Source organism: Bufo gargarizans, chromosome 6 (assembly GCF_014858855.1).
Source record: "Bufo gargarizans isolate SCDJY-AF-19 chromosome 6, ASM1485885v1, whole genome shotgun sequence".
In the NCBI taxonomy this organism is placed as follows: Eukaryota; Metazoa; Chordata; class Amphibia; order Anura; family Bufonidae; genus Bufo; species Bufo gargarizans.
The window spans coordinates 190,570,909-190,592,915 of NC_058085.1; the positions used below are offsets into that span (position 1 = coordinate 190,570,909).

General features: G+C 42.8%; 1 protein-coding gene across 6 annotated transcripts in view; it reads right to left on the minus strand.

Annotated features, from left to right (window-relative positions):
* The window catches only part of OGDHL (oxoglutarate dehydrogenase L), a 235,419-nt gene that overhangs the window by 49,137 nt on the left and 164,275 nt on the right, over window positions 1-22,007 (minus strand). For 5 of the 6 annotated variants that reach the window (XM_044297687.1, XM_044297685.1, XM_044297689.1 and 2 more), the window contains exons 5-14: window positions 12,315-12,430; window positions 10,844-10,998; window positions 10,173-10,319; window positions 9,160-9,250; window positions 8,846-9,025; window positions 8,630-8,758; window positions 8,335-8,514; window positions 8,088-8,240; window positions 1,141-1,243; window positions 926-1,054 (exon numbers count right to left, since the gene is read on the minus strand). In XM_044297687.1, coding sequence (XP_044153622.1) covers window positions 926-1,054; window positions 1,141-1,243; window positions 8,088-8,240; window positions 8,335-8,514; window positions 8,630-8,758; window positions 8,846-9,025; window positions 9,160-9,250; window positions 10,173-10,319; window positions 10,844-10,998; window positions 12,315-12,430 — 1,383 coding nt within the window. Of the gene's footprint in view, window positions 1-925; window positions 1,055-1,138; window positions 1,244-8,087; window positions 8,241-8,334; window positions 8,515-8,629; window positions 8,759-8,845; window positions 9,026-9,159; window positions 9,251-10,172; window positions 10,320-10,843; window positions 10,999-12,314; window positions 12,431-22,007 lie in introns of all 6 variants that reach the window. The other variant, XR_006390389.1, reaches the window with a different exon arrangement.

The window sequence follows — 22,007 nt, forward strand, 5'->3', positions numbered from 1 at the left end:
TTTTTTTTATCAAAGTCATGTAGAACAATAAATTTAGCGAAAAATTTATATATGGATGTCGTTTTTTTTGCAAAATTTTACAACTTAAAGTGAAAAATTTCATTTTTTTTTTTGCCAAAAAATCGTAAAATTTCGATTAATAACAAAAAAAGTAAAAATGTCAGCAGCAATGAAATACCACCAAATGAAAGCTCTATTAGTGAGAAGAAAAGGAGGTAAAATTCATTTGGGTGGTAAGTTGCATGACCGAGCAATAAACAGTAAAAGTAGTGTAGTGCAGAAGTGTAAAAAGTAGCCTTGTCATTAAGGGGGTTTTAGCTAGCGGGGTTGAAGTGGTTAAAAATGAGGTACTACTCAGTAATCTGATATAGATAAATGAAACGATCATCTAAATTTCTAGAAATTTGTCAAGCCAGCAGAAATGTGAATGCAGCTCTGAGCTACACTGCAACTTGTAGCATAAAATGAGTACAAGAAAAGTGACGTATCGGTTTTGCAGAGTAAATGTCCCTTCACACAGGACAATAGACGAGCGGATTGTCGGGATGGAAGCGTTCCTTCCCAACAATCGTCTGCTCACTGGTGGAGGAGACTGCTGCATTTATGAGGTATGGGGAGGCGCTATCGCTAATGCCATCACCCGTCCCCATACTGAATCATTGTTTGCCAGAAGCTGTGGCTGTTTACACAGCACAATCTGCAACGGATAAACAATAATTTGTGTGACCACACAAATGATCTAATACCCAATAAATTTCACTTGTTCATTGGGTAATTGGCGGTACATTTACACTGCCAGATAATCCCAAACAAGCGTTTTTAGAAAAACTCATTAGTGGCTATCTGTGGGATTCTCGGCCCGTGTAAAGGGCCCTTTACTAAAGTTTTTGTCTAAATAATAGGCCATTTCTTGATGCCAGCTTACCTGCATGGATTTTAAAATTCTCCACTGGCACTGAGCTGGCTAGGTTTCCGATATGGGAAAGCATATCCTCAGGAATCCCAGTGGGGGGACATGTCATGCTTTTAGGTTCTCCCTCTAAGGTGAAAAAACCTGTAAAGAAAAAGAGTGAACATTCAGCACCATCTTTATCTTAAAGATGACATAATTCTGTGCTAAAATTTGAGAATTTCTCTTACCAGGCCACGGAGAGTCCAGCCAATGCTTTATGTTAAGTATTTTCTTGTCTTTGGACTGTGTATAGGACTCTTCACAGATCTTGTCATAGTTTGCAATCTCTTCCTGAGATATAAACATCTTTTATAGGAATATGAAAAATATTCTTTGTGCAATCAGTATTCATCATAGAGACAATAGGCAGTCCATTCAGCAATGACACTGAATGACAAATCTATCATGGAGGAATGCATTTCCAGCATTCACACATATTCAGACTAGTCAAAGGCAAGGAAAAAGAACATTAAAGGGCATCTGTCACCGGTTTTGTACCTATGACACTGGCCAACCTGTTACATGTGCACTTGTAGCTGAAGACATCTGTGTTGGTCCCATGTTCATATGTGCCCGCATTGCTGAGAAAAATGATGTGTTAATAAATGGAAATGAGCCTCTAGGAGCTTTTCCACAAAGAGGCTCTGCTCTCTCTGCAACTGCCAGGCCCTCTGCACTTTGACAGAGCCAGGCAGTGTAAAAGTGATCAAAAATATCAATCAAAACATAGGGATGGTACAGAATTATAAAACACTTTGCCCATCCAGATATCAAGCTTGCTTGACATTTTTCATGGGTTCCACCATAATAAGAATGTAAGCATCATTGAATTAGGTAATGGAGGTCAATATATCTGCTCCCAAATACAGTTAGCCGTGAGATGATGAAGCCACCTTCCATTTCTTGAATGAAAAACAGAAAATTTAGATAAATGTAGGCCAAACTTGACAGTTTTAGTGGGTCTGGCCAACCATCTAATGTTTATAGGTGCCTCCAGTCTCGATACAGAAGAGGATGAATGTGTATGGGGGTTGGGGAGGAATAGATGCTGACCAATAACTATCTAATATGTGTAGCTTCCTTACAACTGTAAAAAAACAAAATAAATCCTAAATATGAACTAAAAATGGCTTACGGCACCTCAATTACAAATGCCACTTATTCCATTAGGCCACCCTGGGCTCTAAACAAATATGTAAGCTTTGTATGACATCATCAGACTGAACAACCTTTGAAACCCCATAATGGTTTATTTCAGCTTTAAGTACCATAACTGAAGACCACATTGACAAGATTTATGGAGAAGCCTATTTATCTGCTTTCTCCATATGACTTCACTGCCAGCTGACATGACTGAAAATTTACCGTCAACCATTACATACAACTTCGTGTCTGACAAAGAGCTCTTTATAGCGCTATGTGGCATGAATGATAACGAGTGACTCATCATGCGATTAATTTAATTTCCAAAATGAAAAATAAAGACTAAGCATGAATTTGGCCTTTTCTTCATTTTTTTTCTAAAGAGACATTGCGACAGTCTGATGAAGAGACCTTTTAGTTTGGCGGGCAGAGCGGGCAACGTTTGGGAATGAAGAATGTTATTTTCAAATCAATGCCCGTCTGGTATCTGTATTTATATGCAACAATAACTGTATGGGGATGAACACTCGTTACTACAATCGTTCATCTCCACATGTTCTCATGGTTTGTTGGCAGCACTCCCCTGTTTACAAAAGATGATGTGCTGCCGACAAATGAGGATTTCTGGTGCCATATGGAAGATGTGATCACCAGATAATAAAGTGCTTGCTTGTTTGTTGGGTGATTGGCAGCATCTTTACCTAGTCCAATTATTGACTGAATGATTGGCTCAATTCATACCCTGTGTAAAAATTAGCCCCAGGGGCAGAGCTTGCCAATGACAGAGTGAGCAGAACGAGTCTCTGGCTCCTGAACATCTTCTGCATACTTACTCCCTCCCTACAGGGCATCTTCAGCTGCTATTCATCAGCAATGGTTCGCAAAAGATGTCCCCCTTCAACACCCGCACCCACGGATCGGGATTCGGGAGGTATTTCCCGCTTTTTTGGCTCTTCCAGCCAGCGTGCTGGGCCCGCTGAGGGCAGCGTGTCTACCAATATGGCAGATGCAGCGTGTTGAGCAGCCACGCCTGCACATACACAGAGCCCGAGGTCTCCAACGTGTGGACTCTCTACACTCCGGGACACCAAGGTCACTGGGTCTCCGGGCTCCTATGCAGCGCCAGCGAGCCCCAATTCAGCAGCTCCCTCCTCTCTCTCCCTTTCCAGATATGCAGCGGCATCCTCTGGTTCTTCGCCACAGCAAGCAGGCTCCCCTGCCATGACACCTAGGTCAGTGAGGCCACCAGGCATAGGAGACCAAAATGGCGACTGGGACTGGAAAACACACCTCAAGGCTCTGCCCACAGAATCTGAGCCAGATGCTCTATTCACAAGATTGGAGACCTCACATAAGCAAGATATGGTGGCCCTCGGGACATTAAACATGTCGGCCTAAGGGTAGATGAAATGGAAGAGTTGCAAGAACAAGTGCTCACATTGCTGGACTCACACCATAAATGATCATAATGCACAGAGCCAGGACATATTGACTCACCTGGACGATATTGAAAATAGGAACTTGAGAAACAAATCTCTGAATCCAGGGGCTCACTGAATCAGTATCTGCACCAGACTTAGAATCCTGGGCACATGATAATTTTGCCAAACTGCTGAATAGAGATCCTAGTCAGCCAATAGAGCTTGACCTAATCCACAGAGCCCTAGGCCCAAAATCAGGGGACCTCTCCCGCCCTCATGACATTATATGCAGAATTAATTTCTACAAAGCCAAGGAAGCCATTCTCAGAGCTGCTAAAGATTCAGAGGCAACCCTCTTTGAAAACAAAGAAATCCTCATTTTGCCAGACCTTGCCGGGCGCAATTTACTGCTCCGCAAGGCCCTAAAGCCCCTCCTGACAACTCTCAGGGAGAACGCATTATCTACAGATGGGGATACCCCTTTCATCCGATTGCCAAGAAAGACAGGAAAACGGCAATCTTAAAATCTTTGGCAGCCCTACCAAAACTGCTGGAAACTTTCGATCTGCCCGATTAGCCAAGGCCACGCTCGGTCTTCTCCATCCCGCGCCACGACAGCTGGCAGACATCGGCGCCCAAGCTTCAGAGATCCTCAAGGTGACCTCAAGCACCAGAGGACTGAATATCTCCGCTAGATGCTGATGTTATTTTCTTCTAATTTTGTCCACTTGTTGTTAGTTGTGAATATGTCTCATAACAGCATAGCCTAGCTAGCCTAACACCTTTATATATCTTATTGATTGTCATCTAGGATGTTACTATTCGATTTCCATGTTACTTTACCGTATGATTGTTGCCGGAGATTAGTACGGCTGCCGTTTAGCCCTTGTCTTCTCCTTCCCCCACTTAGGGACCACAGAACTTGATGCCGTCTGTGACCGACATCAATGTTTAGCACTTCACCGAGCCGACTTTTTTGGCTCTTCTCCTGTTTGTTTGTGTCTTCTCCCCTGATTGTCCTGTTTTTATGCTTTCAATCTTGTACATTGTCACCTCTACCACATGTCCTACCCCCCTTTTGTTGTCCTCAACCTGGGTAAGGGACCAGAACACTTTAACAATCCTCCTATCTGATTACCCACCATGATGACACCTCTCTCATTCTGCACCTATACCGCTTCCATGAAAAAGGGTTATGCTAGTCATGTTCCAAGAAACCCATTTTAAGGTTACATCCACACCCAGCCGTATTAGCAAATACTATCCTGACTGGTTCCATGGCCCCAATCATACTAAAAATGTAAGCGGAGTCGGCTTTCAAAAAAACTTTCACCCTACGGACTTGTCCTCAGACATTGACCCTAGAGGCCGGTTTATCTTTCTTAAACTCTCAGTTGATCATACCATTCTCACAGTCACCAATGTTTATTTTCCTAACCAGGGACAGACTACATTTGAATCCAAAGTCCTCAGACGGTTGGCCAGATTTGCAGATGGCTCTTCTATCATCCTAGGAGGTTACTTTAACATGGTGATGGAACCAACTATTGATTCCTCAACCGGTAAGTCCTCTTTCTCCCCACAGTTCTTACGCGTGTTCAGGGCTGACCTCATGGCACTTTGGTAGGTTGATTTGTGGTGTGCCCTGCATCCAGGTGTCAGGGCTACAGCTTCCATTCACAAGCTCACAATAGCTATGGTAGACTTCATCATCTTTTTATTTCACTTGGATTCTGATCCCCGCTGCTCAATGGACGCTCTTTTATGGTCAGACCATTCGCCTGTATCCGGCTTATTATGCCTCCTCACGCCCATTTACTTTGAGATTAAATAATAACCTGTTTAATGACTTGGTCTGTATGACAGACATACATACTGCTATCGTGGACTTCACCAGGATTCACCAGCCTGACACAACTGCAGCACCTGTGAAATGGGAAGCCCTCAAATGTGTGTTCAGGGGTTTATTCATATCCCACGGTGCCAGATTTCGGATACTTTCACACTCGCATTTGGTGCGGATCTGTCATGGATCTGCACAAACACATCCGTTCAGATAATACAACCGCATGCATTATCCGTTCAGAACATTGTGTGTCAGGACGGATCCGTTTGGCTCAGTTTTGTCAGACTGACACCAAAACTAAATGGAGGTGGAACGAGCCAAACTGATGCATTCTGAGCGGATCACTATCCATTCAGAATGCATTAAGGGCAAAACTGATCAGTTTCGGACCGCTTGTGAGATCTCTGAACGGATATCACAAACGGAAACCAAAACGCCAGTGTGAAAGTAGCCTTATAAAAGAGGGTCCACATAAGCTTACGACCTTTCTTGCGGATCTTGACCACAAGGAGACCTTGAATAAGACCTCTTTTACTGACCAACTCGAAGCGGATATCTCCTCATTACACCAGCAAATACTTAAGAAACTCGATCAAGAATCCCTGTGTATCCAGGATAAAATCTAACCGGGTTTCTATGAATATGGAGATAAAAGTGGCACATGGTTAGCGAGGGCACTCCATCCCCAGGTACCCCTATGATATGTGTAAACACTTAAAACGGACTCAAGACATGTTCATTCCCCCTCTACCCCTGAGGACATACAACACTATTTAAGTCAGTTTGGACCTGCACGTATTCCCAGATACCTCATCCACTGGTGTAGAGGATTTCTCCTCCTGTGAGCTCTTATAAGCCATCAAAGATCTCAAAACTGGGAAAAGCCCAGGTCCGGATGGCCTGACGCCCCTCCGTTTCTATAAGATACTTGGAGAGAAGTTGGCACCCACTATCATACAGGAATTTAACTCGATCTCAAAGGATTGCCCTTTCCCTCACCAAGCTTTGCAGATTTACATCACAGTTATTCCCAAACCGGGCAAAGAAGCTTCCCTATATGCCAATTATAGACCTATCTTCCTGCTCAATGCAGAATTAAAATGATATGCCAAACTTCTGGCCTTGCGATTGCACCCACACATCCCCGGGTGCATCCATTTTTCTGGGTAGGGAGGCACCTGATAATACCCTGAAGTCCATGGGTTTAATATCCAGAGCACAATCAACAAAAAAAAAAAAAACTTATGCCTGCTCACAGTTGATGCCGAGAAGGCATTTGACAGGGTTAACCGGCCGTTCTTAGCAGAGACATTGGTTTGCATAGGCCTGGGAGACAGGATGATAGAAAAGATTCTTGTGCTCTACGGCTCTCCATCAGCACAGGTCCGAGTCAATGGCTCGCTGTCCGACCCTTTCACCATACGAAACGGGACTCACCAGGGATGCCCCCTTTCAACATTTCTTCCAAGTTATGGCGTCATTAGCTAATGCCCTTATAGCAAACCAGTCCATTAAGGGAATACAAATAGGTAAAACCGAACACAAACTGTCATTGTTTGCAGATGACCTCCTCTCAGAGGTCACACTATGTTTTTTCCAGAAGAGTAAAAATACTCCTCTGACCATTTTTGAGGAATATATTTTTGAGGAGTACGAAAGTTGCAGTAATTCAAATACATAATATATAGGCCTACACTTGCTCAAATCTGCGTTGGAGGCTGCATTTAGAGCCTATATTGCAGATTCTGTCAAAAGACCGAACGAAAAAGTATCATATGCAGGAGTTTTTTGTCTGGTAAAAAGACCAATCCTGAACGGAAACTGAACAGGTCCCATCATAGTCGGCGGAGTCTGTTCAGCTTCTTCCCTGTCATTTAGGCCTAGATCATCAGTTAAATGAAAGTGCAGAACCCCTTTAACTTTTTGCAGCCCCTCCCTCAGTGTATAGATTGACAGGGCCAGACAGTGGCAAAGCATCCATGGAGGGGCTGGCCACAGAGAGGAATAGAGTTTGGGTACAACAAGAGCAATGGTGATGGCCTGATTGTACCCAAAAGCCTAATTTGAATATTAAGATAAATAATCATAACTCAAGAACGGAGCCTCGGATTAACAAAAAAGAGTTATTTAGGTGAACCACAGCTATGTGTCTATGCAAAGAGTTAGATAGAAAGATCACTGGTGACAGACACCCTTTAAGGGTCCATTCACACGTCCGTAGTGTATTGCAGATTCGCAATAGACTTGGCCGGCACCCCCATAGAAATGCCTATTCTTGTCCGCAATTGCGGACAAGAATAGGATATGTTCTATTTTTTTTCGGGAGCTGAGGACCAGAAGATCCATTCCGTCCCCATAGAGAATGAATAGGTCCGCAACAGATGCAGACCCATTTGCAGAGGTGTGAATGGAGCATAAAGCTATAGGTCCAAAGCTTGCAGTGCCTGAAGAAAGTCACATAACAAAACAAAGTGCATTCATAAGGGCAAAAGCATACAGCAACTGCAGGCTTAGATGTCTGATAACTCAGAAAGGGGGTTGTCTCTTCACTAACTTTGGTAACATATTAATAGGATATGCTATTGTGGGGGTTCAACCACTGTGGAAGTGGCTCCATTGAAGTTTATCGTCAGTCTCCTTTTGGGTATTCAGTGGGAACATGGATATCAAGTGATTATAGTGGTAAAGTTATGCATTTGCAATAAACTATATTATTGTACAGTACCTCAAACTCCTGAAGAGAAACAATGCCCTCAGAAATCAGTTTGTCAGCATATTTCTTTACAACTGGAACCTGCTTGCAGATCTGCTTGTACATCAGTGGCTGAGTGAACATGGGCTCATCCATTTCATTGTGTCCACTGCGACGGTAGCAAACCTAAATGGAAGAATAGATAATAGAATTCAGCTATGTCACACTACCTGTAAATCAAGTAAAAGGAGCTAACTAGGGAACACAGCTTATTACTTACCAAATCTACCACTACATCTTTATTAAAGGTGTTCCTCCACTCTGCAGCTACACTGCACACATATATTACAGCTTCAGGATCATCTGCATTCACATGGAATATTGGTGCATTAACCACACGAGCCACATCAGTAGGGTATGGAGAAGAACGAGCCATGCGAGGATCAGTGGTGAATCCAATCTACAGAGAAACATTAAGGAACCTATAACTGTCTCTTTCAAAATATTAACACTAGATTTATTTTTGGTATTTATACATTGTATATTAAGTGAATATTTAAACATGTATAAGTTACCTGGTTATTCACTACAACATGAATGGTTCCATTGGTGGTGTAAGACGGAAGATCACTAAGATGGAAAGTCTCATACACAACGCCCTGTCCTGCAAATGCAGCATCCCCATGGACTAGAATTGACATTACCTACAGAAAAAGAAATAAACACTGCCTGTTGTAGAATGAAGACCATATAGAAAAACCTTTTGTTAAGTTCTGTATCTAAAAACTCACCTTTTTACCTTCACTGTCACCCCTGTAGAACTGCTCTGCCTTGGTCTTTCCCTGGACAACAGGGTCCACTGCCTCAAGATGAGAAGGATTTGCAACCAAAGACAGGGTAATTTTCTTGTTTGTAGCTCGGTTAATGCGTTCGTGGTACATTCCCAAATGATATTTTACATCTCCTGATCCCTGGAATGAAGGTTTTTTATTCATAAATACTATGTAATGAATGTGCAATACATTAACACACACTTTCATAAAAACATACATTAAAACATTTTTATGAAATACATAAAAAATAAAAATAAATAAAAGACAATTACCTCATCTGAAGCTTCCAGCTTAGGGTCAAACTGGCAAAAGATCTGTTCTAAATCTTTACGGATTACGTTTGCCAAGACATTTAGTCGGCCTCTGCGAAAGAAAACACGACATCCACAGAATCTTTAATATTTGTAGAAGAAAATGAACCCATCAACTGAGCTACAAGGAATTAATATTTCATACAAGATGGTCAATTCTAAACAATTGTTTTGTTTGAAAATAGTATCTAATGGGTTTTTCTCACAAAGGACATTTCTATCAACAGGATATGTAATATATATTTAATCAGTGGCATTCCCAACGATCACTAGAATGGGGATCGCACGTCCCTGTTGCTCCTCACCACACAATCACATAGACTTTAAGTAGAATGGAGTGCACACAATGTCCGAACTGTGCAGAGTGGCGGAACAGGGCCCTCTGTGATCATACATTTATCAACTATTATGAAGACGTGATAGAACCCATTTAATATACATAATTCCTAAAGACACAAAGGCCTCAAGGTCCTAATGGTTTTAATATGGCTTTGGATTATGCCATTTTATTTTCTCTATATGTGATATACTAGTACAGGACCCTGAAGAAGCTTGTATCTTCTACATTGTGCACTGTTTTTCAGTTTACATCAGCTGAATTTTATATGCTTATTTGTTATCTGTTTATTCTTCCTTATTCTGCGTCGACATTTTGAGGACCAATTACTAGTTTCCATAGACTTAGGATCATGGTCATAATGCAAGACAGGAGAGGTCCTACAGAGCGAGAGATGTTCTTTGTAATTGCTCTCCTCTCTAGCCAAAAGATGAGCATCCTGAAAAGAGGACCCGCTTTATTAACTCTGAATTTCCTAGTGTACTGTAAAGAGAAAAAGGTTTTCTAAACTGGACAACCCTCTTACTAATTACATAGCAAAACTTGAATTATAATATGGGACATATCATATGTGTGATCTATAGTAAGTTTTAGTTATTCCTTTCTTCAATATGTTATTTGGCAGTAACTAACATACCTATGAGGCATTCCCAAGGTTACATACTCCAGACCCATCTCACTGGACTTATCAATAATGGCTTTCAAAGCTGGGATCATCACCTCACAGCCTTCCAAGCCAAACCTCTTCTCTGAAGACCACTTGCGAGCTAAGAAATCTTCAAACCTAAAGAGAATAGGAAGTAACAGTCTGACAGATCTAAATTTTAGGAAAAGACAATACTGGTATGGTTATACTTGTAGCACTAATAAGCTTAGGACACAAATACTATTTTAAATATTTCCTTTTTTCTTTTTACCACCAAACCCCAACACCATATAATCATTTACCACATTGGCTCCACATCATTTGTCCAGTATCATAGACATTACATTCCTAAGCCGCTCCCTACTGAGTCCATACTGGATTTCCATCTGTAGTCACATACTGTCTGAAGCCTTAGACTCTAGACTGCAGTGTTCTTCTACCCTCGTCCTCCTTACAGTCCTACAGCACGGTTAGCAGCAAATTAACATACACATAATTTACATAACATAATATGTATTTATGCAGTATGTAAATTTCCACTTCTGCAGACACATTTCCCATAGATAGCCTATATGCACGGGACTTGTGTGTATACGTACATCTGTCCCTTTTCAGGGCTATGTTCTACTGATTATCTAATAAGGAAGAAAAGACACTAATACCTTGTTGAGCGCACTAATCTTGCTAAAAGTGTTCTTTTTTCTTCATTTGTAAATTTCATGATGCCCGGTGTCTCAAATTTTTGTCTGATCCACTGGCACTGTTCTACATCATTGATAAACATAAACTCCAACCCGATGTGCTGGCAATAGGAATTCTGAAAGACGCAAACTCAGGTAAAGCATAGAAAATCATAACAATCATTATACGTGGGGAAATAAGCAACTGCTCACAAATGTACACAGGTTCTTAGAAAAATGACAGCTGCTGGGACCCCACCAATCAGAGTTTCAATAGAGTAGTGGTCAGACATGTGCCACTGCATCTAAGGCTACTTTCAGACTCACGTTCAGACGGATCCGCTCAGATAAGGCTACTTTCACACTAGCGTTCGGGCGGATCCGTTCTGAACGGATCCGCTCATAATAATGCAGACGGAGGCTCCGTTCAGAACGGATCCGTCTGCATTATATTAGCAAAAAAAAGCTAAGTGTGAAAATAGCCTGGGACGGATCCGTCCAGACTTTCAATGTAAAGTCAATGGGGGACGGATCCGCTTGAAGATTGAGCCACATTGTGGCATCTTCAAACGGATCCGTCCCCATTGACTTACATTGAAAGTCTGGACGGATCCGCACGGATCCGCACGCCTCCGAACGGCCAGGCGGACACCCGAACGCTGCAAGCAGCGTTCAGCTGTCCGCCTGTCCGTGCGGAGGCGAGCGGAGCGGAGGCTGAACGCCGCCAGACTGATGCAGTCTGAGCGGATCCGCCTCCATTCAGACTGCATCAGGGCTGGACGGCTGCGTTCGGGTCCGCTCGTGAGCTCCTTCAAACGGAGCTCACGAACGGAAACCCGAACGCTAGTGTGAAAGTAGCCTAATACAACCACCTGCATCCGTTCAGAATGGATCCGTTTGTATTATCTTTAACATAGCCAAGACGGATCCGTCTTGAACACCATTGAAAGTCAATGGAGGACGAATCCGTTTTCTATCGTGCCAGATTGTGTCAGTTAAAACGGATCCGTCCCCATTGACTTACATTGTGTGCCAGGACGGATCCGTTTGGTTCAGTTTCGTCAGACGGACACCAAAACGCTGCAAGCAGCGTTTTGGTGTCCGCCTCCAAAGCGGAATGGAGACGGAATGGAGGTAAACTGATGCATTCTGAGTGTATCCTTTTCCATTCAGAATGCATTAGGGCAAAACCGCTTGTGAGAGCCCTGAACGGATCTCACAAACGGAAAGCCAAAGCGCCAGTGTGAAAGTAAACTGTATGGCACTGCTAGAGATGGTTGAGCGCTGTATTCGTGATCTCAAGCAGTCTAGAGAAGAATGGAGTGGCAGCTGGCATGCTTTACCGCTGCTCTATTCATACATGGGATCCAATGGACATGGTATAGCTTTAAATACCCCTTTAAATTCAATTTAACACTGTTAAGGCTGAAGCGGCACACAAAACATTACTTACCTCCAGTCTTCTAATGATTTCTCTCAAAGAAAGGGAGGCTTCATTACCTCCAATGTAAGTGGTGGTTGGAAGACGGAAAACCTTATCTAGGTCACCCTCGTGCAAGCCATAAAAACCTAAGATTTTTTATTTTTTTCAATAAAGACAAAAAGCAAAGAGGACAGTAAACATACAAAAGTAGCGACGAATGACAATGTGAATAAAATATAGTATGTCTGAAGCTCTAGAATAAGCCATGCAAATCTGGTTTATTAATTGTAAGTGAACTGGGAAAATGCTTATAAAAGACATGCTTGTTATAAGTGATTATAAACGTGAAACACACAAGACTTCACAGTAGGGGGTTCATTTTGGCAAAAATATGTCAAATGTTTAATTTCAAGGTAAATTTCTGGCGGATTGGGAGATTACTGAAACTTCTGCCTACGTAGATGTTCTTCATTTGACTGAACAGACTTACCTTTGACATGTTGGTGTAGAAGATGCTACTGAAAAATGCCTAACCCCGTAGAGCTCCTGCCTAGAATACTAATGGATATTTCAACATACAGGACTACAAAGAGAATGTTGAATTTCAAGAGTACAGAAAGGTTTTCTGGAGCTTTAAATATATATAAAAAAAAAAAAAAAAAAAAAAAAAAAAGGAAAAGCATAAGGTCAAATGCTTAATGGAAACTGACTGAATTTGACAGTTTAACTACACTATGAATTACTGTCCTCTCAAAAGCCAGCACAAGACGATCAATACTTGGATGACTTTGCTCACAGCTTCTGTATTTAAAATGATGAAGATAATAAGCACAATTGACATTGCACATATTCAATTTCACGGGAAATGATGAAAAAAGGACCCTGGTAACAATATCTAAAAGGTTCCAGATACAATAAACGATACATAAAATAAGGTGTTTTTCAATTAGTGTTTGGTTAGGGTTAAAAACCCCTTATAGGGCAAAAAGTATGAATACGATGTATAACAAAGGAGACATAAAAGCAAATAATGACCTTTTTATCCAATTCAATAAAAGAAAAAATGTCATGTTCTAGATCTGTAACATGACTTGCCAATCTAAGGAAAAGGCGAAAATCATACATCAACTCCTTAAAAAGGAAAAAAAACAACAGAGGAGGATGAAAGACAACAAAGCTTCGTGAAGCGTTGTAAGCAGATGGAGTTCATTAATCCAGAGGTTTATTATGCACAATACCATTCAGCCGCTACCGATCATCCACCTCTTTATGACAGATGCAATATCTTACACCCAAAACACAGGCATCAATCACTCACACTGACTTCTGAGAGCGAGACAGTTCATAGCCCTGAGAAATAATACAAGGAAGGGAATAACAAAGAATCCTCAGAATGATGGGGAAGTACAACAGGCTTCTTGGTGTCAGCTCAAACATGCCATATTATAGACATGTTAGGCAAGAGATGGCCTCGGTGTTTGCGAAAACTTTTAGGCCTCACCCACACAACAGTGAAAAAACAGCCGTCACATTGCCTTTTTCAGAATTACTGGAGTTATTGACATGGCCGTTTATTTTTAACAGCCATTGAAAGTGGATGGCTAAAGAGGGCATTTATAATACTGGGGGCACAAAGGGGTCCATCATCTACACTGTGGGGCACTATATATACTGAGTGCGCTGCAGTTGTTGGAATTAAAAAATAAATAAATAAATAATGAAATTCATTTGGTTTTAATGACCACTGATGCAAAACAGCAGTTAAAAATAGACAAATTGGCAGAAGATGGATGCACGCACTGATGCGAAATGGCCATGAAAAACTGACAGTGTATCCATTTTTTATGGCCATCTTTTTTCACTGTTGTGGGAATGTAGCCTTGTATACTTGTGGCCCCAAATGTTATTGGTTGGGGCCATTTATAGGCATTTTAAATGCACATAAGGATTGGTCAATCTGTAAAGACGTCTGTGCAGTGGAGTTTGTAGACTTGGTTTAGCTCAGGGTTTCTCAACTCCGGTCCTCGGGACCCACCTACTAGTCATATTTTCAGGATTTCCTTAGTATAGAGCAGATGATATAATTAGTGTCCATGCATCAAGACTTACCACAGGTATTCATTCTGTGGGATATTCTCAAATCCTGACCGGTAGGTGGGTCCTGAGGACCGGAGTTGAGAAACCCTGGTTTAGCTGATGATGTCTACTGGTTCGTAACAGTCAACGTCAGGCCATTCTGTCGACCAACCTGCTAATGTATACTTTGCGAAAGAGCAGAGTGTGTGTGGAATCCCTAATAACTATTCCTGTAAAACTACATTAAACAGAATAAAAGCAGCGGCATAACTCCAAAGTGAACGCTACTAAAATAACCGTCATAAAATAAATGTGCAGAATATTACATCATTCTACACTTGAGTCTAGAGGTTGTTTCCAACAAGTCACCTTATATCTTTGACAACAAAAATAGCACAATTTGTAACACTATGTTTGCTGTAAAAATACCAGCACCATGTTAGATACCATTAAAGTCAATGGAAACCTTCAAGGTAAGATCTTTCCTTCAAGAAATGCAGCAGTCATGGATCCATTAGAAATTTAAATCATGGCGCTAAAGTGAACAAACTACCTTTTTGCTTATACAAAAACAGCGTTTTTCCGATGATCTTTAGATCAGATTGATCACATATTTTCACTCTTCCTACATACCGAAAGTCTGCAACAAACAGGGGCGGACTGGCCATAGACGGAAAGTCTGCAACAAACAGGGGCGGACTGGCCATAGACGGAAAGTCTGCAACAAACAGGGGCGGACTGGCCATAGACCGAAAGTCTGCAACAAACAGGGGCGGACTGGCCATAGACGGAAAGTCTGCAACAAACGGGGGCGGACTTGCCATAGACGGAAAGTCTGCAACAAACAGGGGCGGACTGGCCATAGACGGAAAGTCTGCAACAAACAGGGGCGGACTGGCCATAGACCGAAACCCTGCAACAAACATACAGGGAAATTTCCTGGTGGGCCGATGCCCCGAGTGCCGCCTGAGCCCTTCTCACATCCACTGGTAAGGTGCATAATGATCTGATGCTCTCAGCATTAATAATGCTACGAGCATCAGATACTTATGCATCTGAACAGCAGCCGAAGGTGTCCTCCTGAACTAAACTGTATCACCGTCCTCACTATGGTGATACAACAGTATTTTGTGCTGCACTGTAGTATTTGGTTCTGCTGAGGCAGTATATAGTGCTGCACTGTGGCATTTGGTTCTGCTGAGTCAGTATATGGTGCGGCACTGTGGTATTTGGTTCTGCTGAGGCAGTAAATTGTGCTGCCCCGTAGTATTTGGTTCTGCTGAGGCAGTATACTGTGCTGCACTGTGGTATTTGGTTCTGCTGAGGCAGTATATTGTGCTGCTCCATATTATTTGGTTCTGCTGAGGCAGTATATTGTGCTGCACTGTGGTATTTGGTTCTGCTGAGGCAGTATATTGTGCTGCACTGTGGTATTTGGTTCTGCTGAGGCAGTATATCGTGCTGCACTGTGGTATTTGGTTCTGCTGAGGCAGTATATTGTGCTGCACTGTGGTATTTGGTTCTGCTGGGGCAGTATATTGTGCCGCACTTTGGTATTTGGCTTTGCTGGGGCGGTATCTTGTGCTGCACTGTGGTATTTGGTTCTGCTGGGGCGGCATCTTGTGCATCACTATGGTATTGCTGGCCCTGCCTACTTCTGATATCCCTGCCTACTTGTGACTTGGGTTGGCCCGCCTACTTGTGTTGCCCCGCCTTCTGTGGATTTGGAGCCACCTAAAACATGGGGCCAGTTCTAGTGTTTTTTTTTTCCCGTGGGCCACTTTAACCACTTCACATCCGGGCCATTTCCCCCTTCCTGACAGAGCCTAATTTTGCAAATGACATGTGTCACGTTATGTGGTAATAACTTTGGAACGCTTTTACTTATCCAAGCCATTCAGAGATTGTTTTCTTGTGACACATTGTACTTCATGACAGTGGTAAATTTGAGTCTATATATTTAACCTTTATTTATAAAATAATCCAAAATGTACCCAAAATTTTAAAAAAAATAAAAAAATTGCAATTTTCTCAATTTCAATTAGTCTAATTTTAAAACAGAAAGTGATACCTCATAAAATATTTATTACTTAACATTCAATATATGTCTACTTTACGTTGGCATCATTTTGGAAATGTCGGTTTATTTTTTTAGTATGTTAGAAGACTTAGAATTATAGAAGCAATTCTTAAAATTTTAAGAAAAATTTCCAAAACCCACTTTTTAAGGACCAGTTCAGGTATGAAATCACTTTGTGGGGCTTACATAGTGGAAACCCCCCATAAATGACCCCATTGTAAAAACTACACCCCTCAAGTTACTCAAAATTGATTTTACAAACTTTGTTCACCCTTTAGGTGTTCCACAAGTACGGCATACATATTAGGACATCGTCAGACATCATCCACAACTTCATCCCCCGTCAGTCAAAATTCCCTCCTACCTCAGACTTTAGACAAAACTCCGTCCTCCCTCATCCAAAACTCCATCAGACCTCATCCAAAACTCCGTCCTCCCTCAGACCTCAGCCAAAACTCCGTCCTCCCTCAGACATCCGCCAAAACTCAGTCCTCCCTCAGACATCCGCCAAAACTCCGTCCTCCCTCAGACATCCGCCAAAACTCCGTCCTCCCTCAGACATCCGCCAAAACTCCGTCCTCCCTCAGACATCCGCCAAAACTCCGTCCTCCCTCAGACATCCGCCAAAACTCCGTCCTCCCTCAGACATCAGCCAAAACTCCGGCCTCACTCAGACTTCAGCCAAAACTCCAGCCTCCCTCAGACATCAGCCAAAACGCCGTCCTCCCTCAGACATCAGCCAAAACTCCGTCTTCCCTCATCCAAAACTCTCTCCTCCCTCAGACATCAGCCAAAACTCTCTCCTCCCTCAGACATCAGCCAAAACTCCGTCCTCCCTCAGACATCAGCCAAAACTCCGTCCTCCCTCAGACATCAGCCAAAACTCCGTCCTCCCTCAGACATCAGCCAAAACTCAGTCCTCCCTCATCCAAAACTTCGTCCTCCCTAACTCAAAATACGCCCTACTACACACACTCTTCACCTGACGGAGCTGCTAGCTGCTGGAGAGGCAAAGGACCTGTGATGACGTCATGACCATGTGACCAGTCACGTGTGTGGGAGGGGTCAGATGTGCACAGCAGCTGGTAGAGTGTACAGAACTGTAGCCATCAAATAGAGCTGTGTACTAGAGATGTGTGTGTAACCTGCATGTAGAAGAGCTGTGTACTGTGTTACAGAGATGTGTGTGTAACCTGGGAACTATAAAAAAGTGTAAAAAAATATACATAAAAATTCAGATCACCCCTCTTTTCCCAAAATGAAAATAAAAGAACTAAAAAAATACACATCATGGGTGTCGCAATGGGTAAAAACACCCATTGTATAAAAATATATTCCCCATACGGCAAACAGCAAAACAGAAAGAAAAAAAAAGTCCAAATGTCCGATTCGCCGTTTTTGGTGGCTTCATTTGCTACAAAAATTTAAATAAAGAGTGATCAAAAAGTCTTAAACACCCCAGAATGGTATTAATGAAAAGTTCAGATTGCCCCGCAAAAAAAAAGCTCCGTACACATATATACAAAAAAGTTATAGGGGTCAAAATGTCGACAAAAAAAATAAATCAGCTTCTGGAAATCTCCTGTCACTCCGAGTTACTCAGAATTGGTAGCCCCAATTAATAAATACATGCAACATGAATGCATATATGCCGCTTCACACAAAAATAGATCACAAGTGTTAGGCCTCTTGCATATAAACGTTGTTGGTCCATTCCGTGCATTGGGGACAGCAATTTGCGTGCAGCAGCCGGGACAGATCCAGACCCATTCAACTTGAATGGGTCTGTGAACATGTTCTACTTTTTTGCTGTGCGGCGGCATGGCCAGAAACACCACGGAAGCACTCTGTAGTGCTTCTGTGGGGATCCAATCCGTGTTTCCGTTCCGTTCAAGTGAATGGGTCCACATCACGGATGCGGGATGCACACGGCTGGTGCCCTGTGTATTGCGGAACCGCCGTATGTGGTCCACAATACGACCACAGGCACACAGCGGCCATGTGCAAGAGGCCTTACAAAGATGGGATTTATGGTGCACATCCTCTTTCACTTTCCATATTCCACGGATTTATATCACACAGCTACTTACAGTTATGCTAATAAGTTTACAAACCCTCGCAGAATTTATGATTTCTTAAAGGGGTATTCTCATCTTCCCTTTTCATACTTACCTTCCTTGAGCGCGACGTTCACTTCCTGGATTCTTCTCCCGGACGGGCCGCGCTTGCACAGAAGACTGAAGATTTTCTCCCGGCCGGGCCACGCAATGTCCTGAACGCGCACGCCGCCGCGCATGTGCCATGGTGACTTATTCCTGGCCTGTATAGTACAGAGTCGGCGTGCGCGTTCGCGGCTCTGTACTATAATGGCCAGGAAGAATTCATCATGGCGCATGCGCAGCGGCATGCGCGTTCAGGACATTGCACGGCCCGGCGGGATTCGACAGGAGAGGTGGCCGTAACCAGGGGAGACCAAAGACAACATCAGGTAAGAGGGGACTTATTTTCTAAAAAAGGGTGGGAATTGGGTAATAAAATGTATTTAGAAAAATTATCATGATCATTAAGATGATGTTCAGAGAATATGAATGATAACGCGGACACTTTTCTCTCGCTCATGGTTAGTGGTCGGCTGAAGCCATTTATGTCAAACAACTGTGTTTACTCTTTATAAATCACACAAACTCCCCAAATGACCCTGATCAGAAGTTTACACACCCCAGTTATTAATACCATGTATTGCCCCATTTAACATCAATAACAGCCTGAAGTCTTTTGTGGTAATTGTGGATGAGGCTGTTTATTTTCTCAGATGGTAAAACTGCCCATTCTTCCTGTTGAAAAAGAAAAAGCAATTCCACCACAGTTTTACGGGATTTTTATTTACGACATTCGATGTGCGATAAAACTGACTGGTTACTTTTATTCTACAGGTCAGATCGAATCCGTCAATACCTTATATGTATAGTTTTTCTTGCGTTTTAATAGTGATAAAAAAAATATCTGATTTATTTTTTTGTCGCCATATTTTGACCCCTATAACTTTTTTGTAATTATGTGTACGGAGCTGGGTGGGGGCTCATTTTTTGCGGGGCAATCTGAACTTTTCACTGATACCATTCTGTGGTGTTTAAAGGGACTCTGTCACCACTTTCTAACCCCCACTTTTAAAACTATAGTTCTGTCCATGGAGCCCCTGTGATTTCAATGGTGTTGTTATATGCGAAATCCGCAGGCTCGTTTTGATAAAAAAAACTTTTATCTAACCTGTCAGTCATGAGGATAAGGTGCCCAGGGCGTTTCTCCCGGTCTGAACATGCCGCTCTCCGCCGCCGCCGTTGGTGCCCAGCTCCTCCTCTGATCCTTTCAGCGCCGCCTGAATGTGAAGAAATACGCCTCCGGCTCTCCCTCAGTCCCCCCTCCTTTTCTAAAATTTCGCGCGTGCGCACAGGCCTGTGCCTGATGCGCCCGTGCGGACTTTTCGATTCAGCCTCAATGAGCGAAGTGCGCATGCGCACTTCGCTCAACCTCCCGCTAACGCTGCTGCACGCGCGGGATCTTAGAAAAGAAGGAGGGGGGACTGAGGGAGAGCCGGAGGCGTATTTCTTCCCATTCAGGCGGCGCTAATTCAAGGCAGAGGAGGAGCTGGGCACCAACGGCGACGGCGGCGGGCGGCATGTTCAGACCAGGAGAAACGCCCTGGGCACCTTATCCTCATGACTGACAGGTTAGATAAAAGGTTTTTTTATCAAAACGAGCCTGCGGATTTCGCATATAACAACACCATTGAAATCACAGGGGCTCCATGGACAGAACTATAGTTTTAAAAGTGGGGGTTAGAAAGTGGTGACAGAGTCCCTTTAAGACTTTTTGATCACTTTTTATTTAAATTTTTGTAGCAAATGAAGCCACCAAAAACGGCGAATCGGACATTTGGACTTTTGGTCTTGCTGTTTGCCGTATGGGGAATATATTTTTATACAATGTTTTTTTTTTTTTACACATTGCGACACCCATGATGTGTATTTTTTTTAGTCCTTTTATTTTCATTTTGGGAAAAGGGGGTGATCTGAATTTTTATGTTTTTTTTTTTTTTTTTACACTTTTTTTTATAGTTCCCAGGTTTCACACACATCTCTAACACAGTACACAGCACTGCTACATGCGGTTACACACACTGCTCTATATACACAGCTCTGCTACATGCAGGTTACACACACATCTCTGTAACACAGTACACATCTCTGCTACACAGTACACAGCACTGCTACCTGCAGGTTGCACATACATCTCTGCTACACAGTACACAGCTCTGCTACATGCAGGTTGCACATACAGCTCTGCTACACAGTACACAGCTCTGCTACATGCAGGTTACACATACAGCTCTGCTACACAGTACACAGCTCTGCTACATGCAGGTTACACATACAGCTCTGCTACACAGTACACAGCTCTGCTACATGCAGGTTACACACACATCTCTAGTACACAGCTCTGTACACTCTACCAGCTGCTGTGCACATCTGACCCCTCCCACACACATGACTGGTCACATGGTCATGACGTCATCACAGGTCCTTTGCCTCTCCAGCATCTAGCAGCTCCGTCAGGTGAAGAGTGTGTGTAGTAGGGCGTATTTTGAGTTAGGGAGGACGGAGTTTTGGATGAGGGAGGACGGAGTTTTGGATGAGGGAGGACGGAGTTTTGTCTAAAGTCTGAGGGAGGACGGAGTTTTGCCTGACGGAGGATGGAGTTGTGGATGATGTCTGACGATGTCCTAATATGTGTGCCGTATACAAGAATTAAAGGAAAATGGAGATGACATTTCTAAATTTCACTTTTTTGGCAGATTTTACATTTTAATACATTTTTTTTCTTTAACACATCAAGGGTTAACAGCCAAACAAAAATATTTATTTCCCCGATTCTGCGGTTTACAGAAACACCCCACATATATGGTTTTTGGAAGGCAGATTTACCTGAACTGGTTTTTGGAAGTCATGTCCCATTTGAAGCCCCCCTGATGCACCATTACAGTAGAAACTCCCAAAAAGTGACCCCATTTAGGAAACTAGGGGATAAGGTGCCAGTTTTATTGGTACTATTTTGGGGTACATATAATTTTTAATTGCTCTATATTAAAAAAATTGTGAGACAGGGTAACCCAAAAAATTGCACGGTTTTTTATTTTTTACAACATTCATCTGACAGGCTATATCAGATAGACCAAGTACCTTATTTTTCGCCTCATAAGACGCACTTTTCCCCACCCCGTCTTATGGGGCGAATGCTGCCATTTTTACATCGCTAACGCTGATACATCACCGGCTGCGATAGTGCACAGCGCAGCGATGTATCAGTGGGAGGGAGGAGGGGCTGGAGGCCGACAACTCGCGGCGGGGACCAGTGCAGTCACTGTACTCTTACACCGGGCCCCGCTGCTCACAGCAGTATACATATCTAAACAGAAACTTTAACGTTAAAACAGCGCTATCCTGTTTACTACCTTACAATCAAGCTCCGGTAACAGGCAGAGTGGGCGGCAGCGTAACGTCACTCACTCA